This window comes from Blennius ocellaris (genome assembly GCF_963422515.1).
Source record: "Blennius ocellaris genome assembly, chromosome: 12".
Classification (NCBI taxonomy): Eukaryota; Metazoa; Chordata; class Actinopteri; order Blenniiformes; family Blenniidae; genus Blennius; species Blennius ocellaris.
Window position 1 is genome coordinate 9,130,691 of NC_137661.1, and position 13,572 is coordinate 9,144,262.

The following is a 13,572-nucleotide window of genomic DNA, read 5'->3' on the forward strand; positions in this document are numbered from 1 at the left end:
ATTGCTGTTTTCGCTAATGCACCTTCACGCCAACAATCTTCTTCTTTCTCTTCGTGTTGCAGGTGTGAGTTCGTCCTCTGGTGGAAAGCTTCTTGTTTCTCTGGGTAGTCTGCTCGACGACCAGCACTGGCACCACATAAAGCTGGAGAAACTCAGCACTCACCTTAACCTCACCGTAGACAAAAACACACAGCAGGTTCACACACCACCTGAGCTCAGCCGCTGGCATATTCATGTGGTGAGAAGAAAAACGCTTTTATGCACCAAACATCACAGAGTGTTTCAGATAGTTTTACTCCTTACACAATAGTATTACACAGGTACAGTTTACTTTATAGGCCAATGACACACAACAGCCAATCTGCTTTTTCATAAATAGTCAAATAATAATAATAATAATATCATAAAAAGCATGGAGACCATTTTGACTGCCACGCACCATATTTTGAAAGGTTATGTACACACCCAGATTTGTAAATTTTTGGGCTTTTGCAAAGTTTGACCACAATAGAGCATGCTGCCTGAATCGATAAAAGAAAAATCTATGTAACCAACTGCATGCTTTGTGAAAGACATAATCCCAACTGACAGTGGCACTTAATACTTTGTTAGTTCTATGATTTATTCAGGATCAAACAATCTATCAATCTTAATTTCTATCTAGTCTTTAAAGAGTCAAAGTGACAAGGTGTTTGTTAAAACAAAACAAGTAAAAACAGGGAAACATCGAAGTCAAGTCACTTTAAAACATTGAATAAAGCTTACTATTAAAAATGTAATTTAAGAGAAGATAAATTAATTTCAGATTACCTTCAACAAGACAAACAAAACTAATTATTAAAATGACAAAGATATGGGAAAACTGAACAAAGAAATAGAATAAATAAATCTGAGAAAAAAAAACGTAACCACATTTAACACAATGCAGTATAAACAAATCTAAATGAAAAAGATGAATGAACAAATGCAAACATCTTTTAATCAAAAATGTGTTAATTTGTTATGCAGCTGAGTCTCGCAGCTGCCCGGAGCCACGGACTGCAGAAACCCATCCTGCCCAACAGGAACTTCCATGGCTGCCTGGAAAACCTTCTTTACTGTGACGTTAACCTGATACGCCTGGCAAAACAGAACAGCTTACAGGTCACTGTAATGGTAAGTGATATGCTGTGTTTTAGCACATTTAAATCATCATTATGGTAAACCGTCATTCATGTGATCATCAGAAGAGACATCCACCTCCAGATATAACATTGATGTGCACATTTGCTTTGAGGTCCTTCAACAGCAAAACAACCTGAGGCTGTGTTGTTGAGTTAATTGAGCACCAATAGATCTTTCTCCTGGGTTTTCCAGTTTTGGCTCTTCATTTTGGTGTTATTTCCAGTGTTTGGTTTACATGTGTCAATGTTTTTTTCCTGCTTATCATGTGAACTACACCACAATGTAATAGCCGAGAGGTTCAGCCATTTTTTTGTTGTTTCATTTAATCACCCTGCTATTATTAATCATAATCAGCATAAAAGTACATACTGTGCCATTAAAGAGTCTTATGTTTCAGAAAGAAAGGGTTTGAATTATATGATATAATACGACTCCCAAGACAAAAGATATGGCGCATGTTTGCATGGAGGACAAAAGTCCTCCTATAACAATGCCTAATGCGACACAGGTTCTGTTCACTCAGCATAATGATGTACATTAAGAATCACATTTTTAAAAGTCGACTTGTATTGAATGTTGGAATGACTAAGTGGCTTTGACTCCCTCTATACTCCGGGGTACTGTATGACAGAATTGTTTTTGACCTTGCAAAGAGACTATTGAAAAAGATGGAGGCAATTATTATGTTGTAACCCACAAGCAGATGTTCTAAATAAGGAGCTTATATAATTGCCTTTTAAACTTATCCAAGGAACAAAATGGGGCTTATTCCCTCCATTGCCCGAACATACCTCAGCAAAAGAGGAATTAAAACAATAGCCATAAAACACAGTATAGCGTTGTTTGTAGGTGATGTATTATGGCGTTGTTCCAGCCTGAAACAAGCCTACCCGTTATGTTTGGGTTGGGTGAGGAAGAATCAAGAGATACCCGACACCGCCCAAGAACGTTAAAAACTCTATTTTACAAAAAACAGAAACCAAATGTCCAAAAAAACCCAAACTAAACTCTGCAGTCAGGTGAGCACAGGTTGCAAAGGCACAGGGAAGCTGCAGCTCAGGAGAAAAGTCCACCAAAAAAACAAAACAAAACATGAAAGCTGCAGCACAGGAAGACACAAACGCCGGAGCGCAGACACGTGGGAGCACGAGCACAGAAACACAGACGAACCAACCAGAGCACACAAGACAAGCGTCTCATAGACTAAAAGCACCAGGTGCTGCTAATCACTCACTCAGGCACTGGTGAAAGACATCAGAGTGGGGAACAGCAATCAGACACCAGGGGAAACCAAGGAGCCTGGAAAAAGAGACAGAGGGTGCTTCCGAATAGTCCCTCCTATCTCCTTTCTACATCTGCCGTGGTGAAAAAACTACACATTTCTACATTTATAACACTTCGCCCTGTGCTACTACTGATATAATCTCTTGCATGTATTTACACTTAAACGTTGGTAGGCGGAGATCTACGTCACAATTGGTGATCTTGTATTTTTTCCAGGATTCTGATTGGCTATCATGGCTTCATGCTTCTCGTTACACTGCCCCCTACAGGTTTGGCATACTCATAGTAGCACTGAACCAGGTGTTTATGTGGATCTGTGTCAATTAACATTTTTTTGTAAACATAGAAGGGGAAATATCCGTTTTTGTAAAAAAAATCTGGGTACGTGTAAACGTGGCCTCAGACTCACATAAAAACACCAGAACAAACTTGAACCATGACTATACCGACTTGAACTGTGTGTGGTTGGTGCCTTTTCAGATATAACAAGTTCTAAAAAGCCCTAATCTGTCATATTAACATGTCTGACGCATTTAACAAAAGTACTATATAGGGACTAAAATTACACTTTACTATTAAGAAAATTACTTTAGCAAACTTTAGCCACCTTTCCAATTCCATTAAGGTGGACTACGTTTACATATATCCCTTCTTGAATGCATCGATGCTTTAAGGGTGAAGATTTTAAATGACCTCATTTATCTCTTTTTATAGAATACCACTCTTTTTTCAATTACTAAAAAAAATGATGAGAAGACTGGGCCTCTTATACCTGCCATATGAGAGAGTTGGGCTACAACTGGCAAAAATCTGGTGGTATTTTTGGAAGCACAAATTAGAGCATTCATGTTTTACTTTATGAAGAAACGCCTGCATATATAGGTCAGAATGCCAACCCAAACTATCACAACGTTATAAATTAAAGTCAAATACAAATAAAATAAAGTCTTCAAAACAGACCAAAAAAACTTTGTAAAAAATACAATCAGTGGTATAGTACTGTTTTTTTTTTTAGTACAACTATTTCAATTGTCACCACTTTTGAGTGGTAAAGAGTTTTAGCCCGGGAGGACAGACCCAGGTTTTAAAGTTCCACAAATGTCCAACATTCAACAACAGTTCTCATTTGTATAACTGTTGGTATTGCATGAAATGTCTACAAAGCGTTTCCATGAATACCTTCAGCTGCAGAGATTTAATATGTAAAACAGTCTGTGAGTTTTGAGCTTCTCTAACTGTCCGGCCCAGAAAACATGACTTGACTTTTGCAACATGTGGGGGCCAGAGGACAGGTATCACTCATTTACAATCCGTTTGACGAAATGCAGAGAGTCCTCACATTGTATGTATCGGAAACAGAAGAATGTAACCTGAGTGGAATGGTTGAAGGCTTTCTCCTGAGCTCAGACTCAAGCTATGGACATGCACTCTAAATTATTACAATATATGTGGCTGAACAGACATAACTGTATATTACTTTAGCAAGATTACACCATTTCAACCTCAATATTCTTCACTCATGCATTAAATACAGTCACCGAACTTGAGGCTCTATTTCATTGTAAGTGGCGATGTCCCCAAACCAATTTAATCTTTTAAAAAGTGCAAAATTACTGGCAAAGAGGTGAGGTAAATTATATGTCTTGAAGATTTACCATGATGCTTTTGTTACATTACATAAAAAGTTACTGTTGCAATAAAACACACACGCACACGCACACACACACACACACACACACACACACACACACACACACACACACACACACACACACACACACACACACACACACACACACACAAAACCTCTCCAAGTTTTGGAAAACATAGAGTATACGTTTGCTTTCAAGAACAGAATGAAACCAAGGAATTGTCTCATGGTCTAATGTCGGGACTTAAACACTTGGCTGCTTTAATAAAAGAAGATGAGCTTTAAATTTGTTTTTCTTGTTTTGCTTTGTTTTGATTTGTGCAATGCACTGTTTGATTTACAGTAATAAAAAAAAATTAACAGAGAAGATTCATTTCTGTTTTGCTGCCAACAGAATTTGCCATTCATATTTCTCATAGTCATAACTCCTTGGCCAGAGTTTGGGACACTGATTTATCGTCAAGGTAAATTTTGTTCTCACTAAAAATGTGTCAAATTGCGAGCAAGCACATTTATCACAAGGATTTATGAAAAACACCGGTAGCTTGAGCAATGAAAAGGGCCAATTATATGTGTCTAATTTTAAACAACATGCATGTATTTGATATGTTCTACATTGAGTTTAACAGTATTTGGAATCATTTCAATTAGTACCTGCTTCAAATCTATTTAAAATGACTGTCGTCCTACTGTTACCTGCGAAACTAATAATCCATTCACTAGACTTCTGAAATACGAGGAGAGGGCTTTTTGTTTGTTTCCTCTCAAAAAACAACAAAAAAGGTTGTTCGTTCCTCTTGTGATCCTTAAAAGTAAAAGTAAACCTTCCCTTGATCATGGTGGGAATTAAAAATGCATCAGATCAATTTGGTGACACAACATTTTGCGATTGCTCACAGATGAACATAACAAGATGGCTCATTACATGGGTCAGTAACACATTACTCAAACACCGACATGTTGAAAAACTCAAAGGTAGTTGAGCACTTTTGTTCTTTCAGGCTTGTTGTGCTGCATCTTCCCGTCTTAATGTCTCTTTCTTTGTCTACATCAATATTATTATGCTAATGGTCGCTGACAATATTGTTGTTTTCATCATCATTATTTTCATCACCTGCGTCAATATTCACTTTATTTTTGCATTTGCTGTCACCATCAGAGCCATCAGCATGAACATTATTTCCTTTAATGTCATCACTAGAGTCATCACAACCACATTTTAGAGATAGAAACCCAAAAGCAAAATAAATACAGAAGCAAGAAAAGTAGAAAACTCGTAAGCTTATATGGTTATATGACAAAGCTTTAGAAAGAAAAAATATATGATTTCAATTCTACTGTTTGAAGGATATTTGTCTTATGTTATATTAATAATAGCACATCGTATGTCCTCGACTGAGTATCATTATTTCCCTCCAGACGCACCACATTGGTTTTTACTTGGTTTTTATAACTAAGTTCTACATATTACCGGTACAGACGTCCCATAAAAATCTTGATGTAAATTTTTTTTCTTCTGATGTGTCATTTCTATTGCTCTGTTATGGACGAATGAGGAGCGAAACTAATGGTGAAAGAAGTAAACGAAGTACACGCACAATATGATCGTGAAGATTCAGGTGTTCAGTGTTAGCCTGTATCATTGCAGCCATTCAGCTCATTTCAGTACGGTAATACAGGTGTCCTTTTTTCAGAGAAGTGCTGATGGGACCTCTGTGACATCCAGTCAAACTGAGTCAGCTTTTGCCACTGATGAATATTCATGTTTTATTATCTCTTTATTAATCATTTCTCTCTCTCTCCCTTCAATCATCCCTAACTCTCCCGCTCTCTCTTTCTCTCTCAGGGCAACGTGACCTTTTCCTGTGCAGAGTCAGTTTCTGTTGGTGTGACATTCACCGACTCCCACAGCTTCCTGCAGCTACCGGGGCTAACATCATGGTCGTCAGAGGTGGTTTCTGTAACGCTGCATTTCAGGACGTGGAATAAGGCAGGGCTACTATTGACCTTTGGCCTCCAGGAGCAGGATCACAGAGTTTTTTTGTTCCTGAGTGAGGCCAGGCTTCGCTTGCGGATCAGTAAAGCTGACAGGACCCTGCTGGAGCTCAGCACAGGTCGGTCCAGTGAGGATTGATGATGAGCATGCAAATGCAACATGCAAATCTACTAAATCACGTTAAGCTACAGTCACACTTCGTCCATAAATATAACAAACAGCAACTTTTATAGCTGAAAGTAAACAACGTTTATGCTTAGTGATGTATTAATGTGTTTACAGTTAAAATGAAGAGACTGAGATCCCTCGTTCAGCCGAGTTTAAATCATTTAGAAATTTGGTGATGGAAAATATGTGCTGTCATCATAGTTTCGCTGAGCCACAATCTTTATGGGGCCAAATAGCCTCAGAAACTCTGAACATTGTTTGAACAATGCTTTATAGATACATTCGCAGCACATGAAGTTTTGAAATCTACTCGTTTTCCATTTTTTGGAGAAAAAAAACAAGCCTGACAGAAGGAGCTTTTTCGGAATGTATTTTAACACCACCTGTAGTATCTTCATCTTATGACACAACATGTGCGTTGGTATTTGGTATCATTACTTATGGTAATATCATTTAGTTAAATGCTTAAACTGTACAGTCATTTTGGATTCTTCTGTTAGCACAAGACAAAAATAACAATTTTGGAAGGTTACAAATGTTTGCTTGAAATAAAATCCCTCTTTTCGTCTTTGATTCCCGCTGTATTCAAGCGGATATTGAAACAAATGCAGTGTAAACCATGAACAGTTCATCTGTCTGTCCACCAACAGACAGCCACAAACACAAACGTCCATACTCACAGTAATTGCTAATAATATTTGACTCAGACTCACGGACTGGATTGTGATTTACACAGAGAAAATGTGTGAACTCCACACCTAAAACACTGACCTGGAGTTGAATCTGGATTATTCTCCTATCTCTACTCATGTCTATGATGGTATGTCTTCTACGCGCCCTCCCAGTTTTCCCCAGTGCAGCAGGGAAGCATGTCAAATGACTGGTTCCGAGAGACCAAACTCCAGCCTGCCCATCTGTATTCATCAATACTGCTGTCTACACCGACAGACCTTGTAATCACTTTATGCATGTAAATGCAACCTAAAGCATCTACCAAGACTTCAAATATATTTTACAGTATAAGTTCAGAGAAGTACTTTGCCTGAACACGTCCTGTGGAGACGCTGATGGAGGGCTGAAGCTGCCGCTGTGCGGCGTCCATACTGAATGTGGGAGGTTTCTGCCGATTCATGTTTCAGTCTCAGACTTGTAGAAAACAAAGCCACGCATTGATGGAAATGTAATATTACTGGCTAATTGATTTTGTGCGTGTTTATATGCTCCCAGGCTCTGGTCTGCATGATGGCCAGTGGCACTCTGTGGAGCTGCACTTCAGTCAAGATCATCTGAGCATCACCGTGGATAAAGATGAAGGAGCCACCGCTCACACCAGCGTTCCACTTCCTCGGACTTCAGAAAGTCACTTCTTCTTTGGTGGTAAGAGGACATCAAGGAAAATCAGCTTTTTTTTTTCTTCTTTTTTTAAGCTTCACTGCTGCTGGCACTCAGAGCAGTGTTTTTGTTTGTGCATTGGGATGAGTTCTTCATGAATTCTTCAATATTTCCTAACTCCTTATCTTGCTAAATATAAATTGTACATGAGAGTCAACGGATTAGAATTCATGCTGGTATTTCTGTAATAGTGATCATTTTGAAACCTCAATTAGAGGTTTAGGACCACTTAGTGTGGAATGAAGTCATAAAGCTGTTCAATCTCTCCGTCTCTATTGGCTTCACTTGCCTCTGCTTCTCTGGTCTGATCTGTTCTAAGCATCTCTTTAAAACAATTAACCTTTTTCTTTCTCCATCTTATGGTCATTTACCTTTTCTTTATGTTCTCTTTGAGGTCTTTTCATTTTCAGTTTTCTCTCGTCCATCTCTACAGGGCTTTGTGTATGAAAATGAAGACTAACTGCACTACTCTACATTCAACACATTGTCTTATTCCCAAAAATCCCATCCTCTACCAATTAAAGCATGGCTCCTGACTGCCAATGACCAATAATTTAAAACATTGTTTTTCTACCACTGTATTTTATGGACGCTTATGGTTCACTTGTCTGACTTGAAAGCAGTATGTCAGCAGTATATTTTGTTGTATTTATTGTAAAGGATTTGTATTCAACAGTTACTGTATTACTGTGTGTGATCTGTTCATACAGTGTTATTTTAAATACTGTATGTGAACGTAGGAGTAGTAGTTGTAGTAGTGGTAGCATGTGAATGTTCACCACAGAAAGGAATCATCTGACTACAACTGGGCAACATTCTTATCATGATTAAAATGAATACACAAAGATGGAATAATACGGTGCGTTTTAAAGGGTAAAGCTGTGGCTCAGATGGTCGACAGTGCATTGTCTCCCAATTGGCAGGGTGCAGGTTCAATCCCCCATCTGTCCTCATGTCCAGGTGCCTGTGCTTTACACACTGAACCCAAAATTGCCTGTTGTTCTTATCTGGATGCTATCTGTCCTTCAAAAGATAAAACGTAGGGCTCTTTCACAGGATTTGTCTTTCTTATCTGCCAGTCACCTCAGGTCCATTTGTGTTCAGGGATTAGATGGGGGTAAACACAAAGAAGCTAAAAATCAGTTTCAAGGCTCATCACACAGCGAGAGGTAATGGAGCAGTGATCAAAAATACTCTGAGGATAGCAAGTCGAATCATTTCAAACCTTTTGTGTAAATCAATGTGGACTCTGCTGAGGAAAAAAAACTATACGCTGGTACACATTGTATATACATAGTCTACTTTCTTCACTTTCATTATGAACTCTAATCGTCTAATAGTGGTCAATGATAAGGCCAAGCTGAGTGTGCAAAGATATTAAGCCAACACAGCAACAACGCTGTTGCTTGAGGTGAACCAAAGCTGTCCGAGAAGAAAGCTGTTCTACATGAACGACTCCACCTTAACATCCACCTATCAACCAATTCTATTATTGCCAGCTTGTTTTAATCGGATAATAACCTAATTTCCCAACACAAAAGCTGTGAAGTGTAAATGTTGAGTAGCCCTTAACTTATGGAAACCTTGTGGCTGGTTAGTGTTGATCCCTGTTATACATATATTAAGCTGGCAGTGTGTCCAAGACACCACAGCCTCAGCACTGCCGTCACAAATAGTTTGAACAACAGCACAAATCACATTATATTGATAATTATCAGTGTGGAAGTGATTTATGGAAAAACTGGTGGCTATACATACAAATAAATAAAAATAAATACATAAACAAGTCATTTTGAGGACAATTTATTGGCAAGACTTAGATACGAAAGCATAGATAGAAAGTTTAAGCTTTAATTGAGTATTTGTTTCCATTGCCAGGTTGTCCTCTGGAGAGGAGCAGTGCGGAGTGCAGAAACCCCTTCAAAGTGTTTCAGGGATGCATGCGTCTGCTGACTCTGGATGGCCAGCTTGTGGATCTCATCAAAGTGCAGCAAAGGCTGCTGGGAAGCTACAGGCACTTGCAAATTGACATGTGTGGGATCGTCGACAGGTTTGTCCTAATCAGACACTTTGATATAGCTCGTGTGAATGAGAATGAGAATGAGAATGAGTTGGCCTGTCACACTCACCATAAGGGTCATGAGTGGAAAGATGACAAACTACATAAATATTAAGAGTCGTCACATTTTGTTTGTCAGTGGATCACAATGGTTCCAACAAATATATTGTTTTACGCAACCAAAGATGGCGGCTTGGCATCGGACAAAGTGTGTGTGGGCTGAGGGGGTCCATTCAGAAGTAATTGTGAATCTTTTTGGCTCAGAGTTAACAGCTCTGGTTCACTAGACATTCAGTTGATGTGTTGTTGTTTTTTTGTTCAGTCTGTTGGTGAAGTAGTTTTCATCCCTGTGACAGGCCAAAATTTTAATGTCCAATAAAAGAAATTGTAACAGGGGATATGATAGATCCAAAGTGAGGAAGAGCCGCCATCTTCTTCCTCCCAACACACTGAGTAGTGGGTTTGAGTAAAGTTGAGAGTGAGAATGTTCAGAAAACGTGGCTGATCATTTTAGAGATGATACTAATAGAGAATAAATCAGACAAATCAATGAATCATGGTGTGCATTTAATGCCTAAATGTGCTTGTGTTCATGCAAAGCCACATTCATGACAGTCGAACAAATATACTGTCATCACAAATGTCTCTGCAGAGATGAAATATCTGTCATACGTTTAGGTGGGTTTTTTTTTTATTAAAATTTAAAAAAGTTTCCAGGAACATTTATATTTCTTACAATCCACACTTCTTCTAAACATTGTTATGTAAGTTCCCAATTTTGAACTATCTATTCAGGGTTGTGAAGTCGCTTGTTTGTAATGTGATATAAAAAAGATCATGCTAAAAGGAAATCTGTCCCTGAGGCAGATGAGCCAGCCTTTGAAAATGTGAAATGAGATGAGCGCAAGAGGAGTCATCTCTTAATCCCAAACCCTTTTTCTTAAACACTTAACTCTCAGGGTACATCTCACTTATTTCTGAGAGAGGGCTGCTGCTGAAAGTTTTATCAAAGACATTTTCATTTTAAGAATACTAGGTTTTAAAAAAAATTTAATGTAGATTCCAGTAGTCAGCCTCTGGTAATTCATCTTTGGTTGAGCATTTCTAAACCATTCGTGTATTTTGTTTTTTAGATTATATTTTGATATTTTGTTTGTCAGTGAGAAAAGGGCACCACACAATTAGAATACAAAAAAACCCCAAAACAATTGTTTAGCTTGCGGATAACATACATATTTACTTATTTTGCTGTGTAAGTTATTGTAAATTGAATTGTAATATCATTCCATTGTCTTACCAATGATTACGAAAACATTATGAAACATTCTAATCCATGCCTGGATGTGGTCAAGCACTTTGTTTGAAGGAGACTGACGACTGACACCTTTGGGACGAAGCTGTTTTCCAAGGGTATGGAGTTTGTGAATTTACCACCATAACATGACTCAACCCATCTTTTCCCACTGCTTGTGTGTGTGTGTGTGTGTGTGTGTGTGTGTGTGTGTGTGTGTGTGTGTGTGTGTGTGTGTGTGTGTGTGTGTGTGTGTGTGTGTGTGTGTGTGTGTGTGTGTGTGTGTGTGTGTGTGTGTGTGTGTGTGTGTGTGTGTGTGTGTGTGTGCGTGTGTGTGTGTGTTCAAGAGTGTATATTCTGAAGCAAGATAGATGAAGCTGTCAGAAGGCAGTAATTCTGACCTCTTTGCTTCTGTCAGGTGGCTGACAACTTAATAATATGCCTTGCCAAAGGACACACACACACACACACACACACACACACACACACACACACACACACACACACACACACACACACACACACACACACACACACACACACACGCACACACACACACACACACAGAACAGAAGGAGTAACAGGTCCACTCTTCTTGTTGCTTCTGATTGTCCCTGCTTCTATCTGTCTGACTTTATGACATGCCTGTTCAGTGTGACCAGACTCGCAATACATTTTACACTTTTGTGTCATTCCCAAACTGACTCGTGAGCTTGAGTGTAAATGTGTTGTTGGGTATATCCAGCAGCTCTGCAACAGAGAAAAACCCATACCTCAGCCCTCTATCGCTCATGCTGTTCAGTACACTGGAGTTATTTGAAGTCATTGTAGGACATCCCAGTCTGTCTTCCCAGTGACAGTGTGCAGACCGGTGGAGTTGTGGTGCTGCGTTGATTCAGCCAGAGGCTGTAATGGAAGCCAGGTAGATTGGATGCAAGCCCTCTGATCCAAGCTACATTATAGGACACGCTCACACTATACAAGAAAGTTTTAGATAAGCCACAAAGTGTTTTCTTTTATTTAATCCAGAGGTTCTCTGTTCCAAGCTGTGGTGCAGTGTACTGCCACATTGCATTGCAAATTGTTTGTGAAACTGAGGACCATGTTTTTGCAAAACTCTAAACTTTTAAAACAGAAATGACTACTCAAGATTTAGGGTTGCGGGTTATTTTACAGTTTGGCATTTGACCCAGACTTGTGTTTAGAATCTTTCTGTTTCTGTTTCTGTTTTCTGTTTGAGGCTAGAAGTACTGTCAACATAGTGGATGTTGAGAGAACTGATTAAATAATCTACTATACTGCTCACAGGAGTTTATATGTGGCTGCAGATGATTCCGCCCAAGATAGTTTGGATGTACTTCAGTGTAAATACAAATTTATAATGAAATGTAAAATCACCACATGTTCATCTATTTCCTCTCCTCGTCTCCTCTTGTTATGGACTAAATAATGACATATTGTTCTCATGGTTCTTTTTTTTATTTGTCATGCTCCTTCAAAGTTATGTAAAATATAATCTTTTACAATCTTGAAAATCATCATACCCATAACAAATACGTTTGATATTCGGACTCACTTGCATATCATGATATAGTATCAGTTCAGCATTCAGTTCAATGCTGACGTCTATCACTGGGGTTGTCTCATTTCCCTACTGGTCTTCATACATAATTTAGTCCATTCTTCAAATAGTCACCTCATACTTATTCCAAGTTTCCATCCGTGCTACTCTCTGCCTCCACTCCCTCCTCAGTCCTCTGTCTCACCTACTAATCCCCACCCTCCCAGCTGCCTTCTCTCTATCTATACTTTCCAAGTCTTAAATCCTCCAGACCTTGCCTCTTTCTTTCATCCGTTTGGATACCCGGGTCTGCCTGACGAAGACTTTGAGGGAGTGTGCACTCTTACAGCTCTGTATCTTTGAGGACCAATGTGAGCATGACCTTGAGAATAAAGATGTTTCTCAAAAGTGAGGCAAAGGATGGTGAGAGTTCAAGGGACCTGGCAGTTTCATACATCTCAGGGTGGCATATAGGCCCCTGAATGTTTGTGTATTCACGGCTTTCAGTTGAAAAAGATTTGAGAAGAAATGTTGCGGTGTGATTTTCAACACCTGATAGTTACGAGAAATCTTTTCACACTTACACAACATGCATTCTCAGTGGATCACTCCGATAGCTCTTCCTGTTATTATCAGTATAAGATATTATTCGTTAATTATATAAAGAAAAAAAAAAGCACTTTCTTGCATTATCCTCCTGCCATGGTCATTTTTAATGCCTATGTATGTCCTTGATCGGGCGGGCCAATGATGTTTACGGCTACAACACACTGAAAGGACATAAAAAACGTTACTCAGCTCCATATTGAGAGTTGTGATTTCTATTCACAGACAGATGACACATGGTTCAGAATGTATTTTCTTATCTTTAAGTTATGCCTCCCTCTTGTCTGGTCCGAAAGGCCATTATAGAGGGAGTAGAGATGTTTTTATTTTGTATAAATGTTCAGCTTAAATCTTGTGGGAAATCTTAAGACTTTTCAAATCTGTCAACATTTTTGTCTAC

The 13,572-nt window shown here is 38.8% G+C and overlaps 1 protein-coding gene across 1 annotated transcript in view; it reads left to right on the forward strand.

Annotated features, from left to right (window-relative positions):
* Window positions 1-13,572, forward strand: part of LOC308137179 (contactin-associated protein-like 4) — a gene marked incomplete at both ends in the record, with an annotated part of 104,882 nt that overhangs the window by 52,559 nt on the left and 38,751 nt on the right. Inside the window, 5 exons of the mRNA XM_080505756.1 lie at window positions 63-238; window positions 1,009-1,155; window positions 5,946-6,213; window positions 7,491-7,640; window positions 9,534-9,705. Of these exons, the coding sequence (XP_080361882.1) occupies window positions 63-238; window positions 1,009-1,155; window positions 5,946-6,213; window positions 7,491-7,640; window positions 9,534-9,705 (913 nt within the window). The remainder of the gene's footprint in view (window positions 1-62; window positions 239-1,008; window positions 1,156-5,945; window positions 6,214-7,490; window positions 7,641-9,533; window positions 9,706-13,572) is intronic.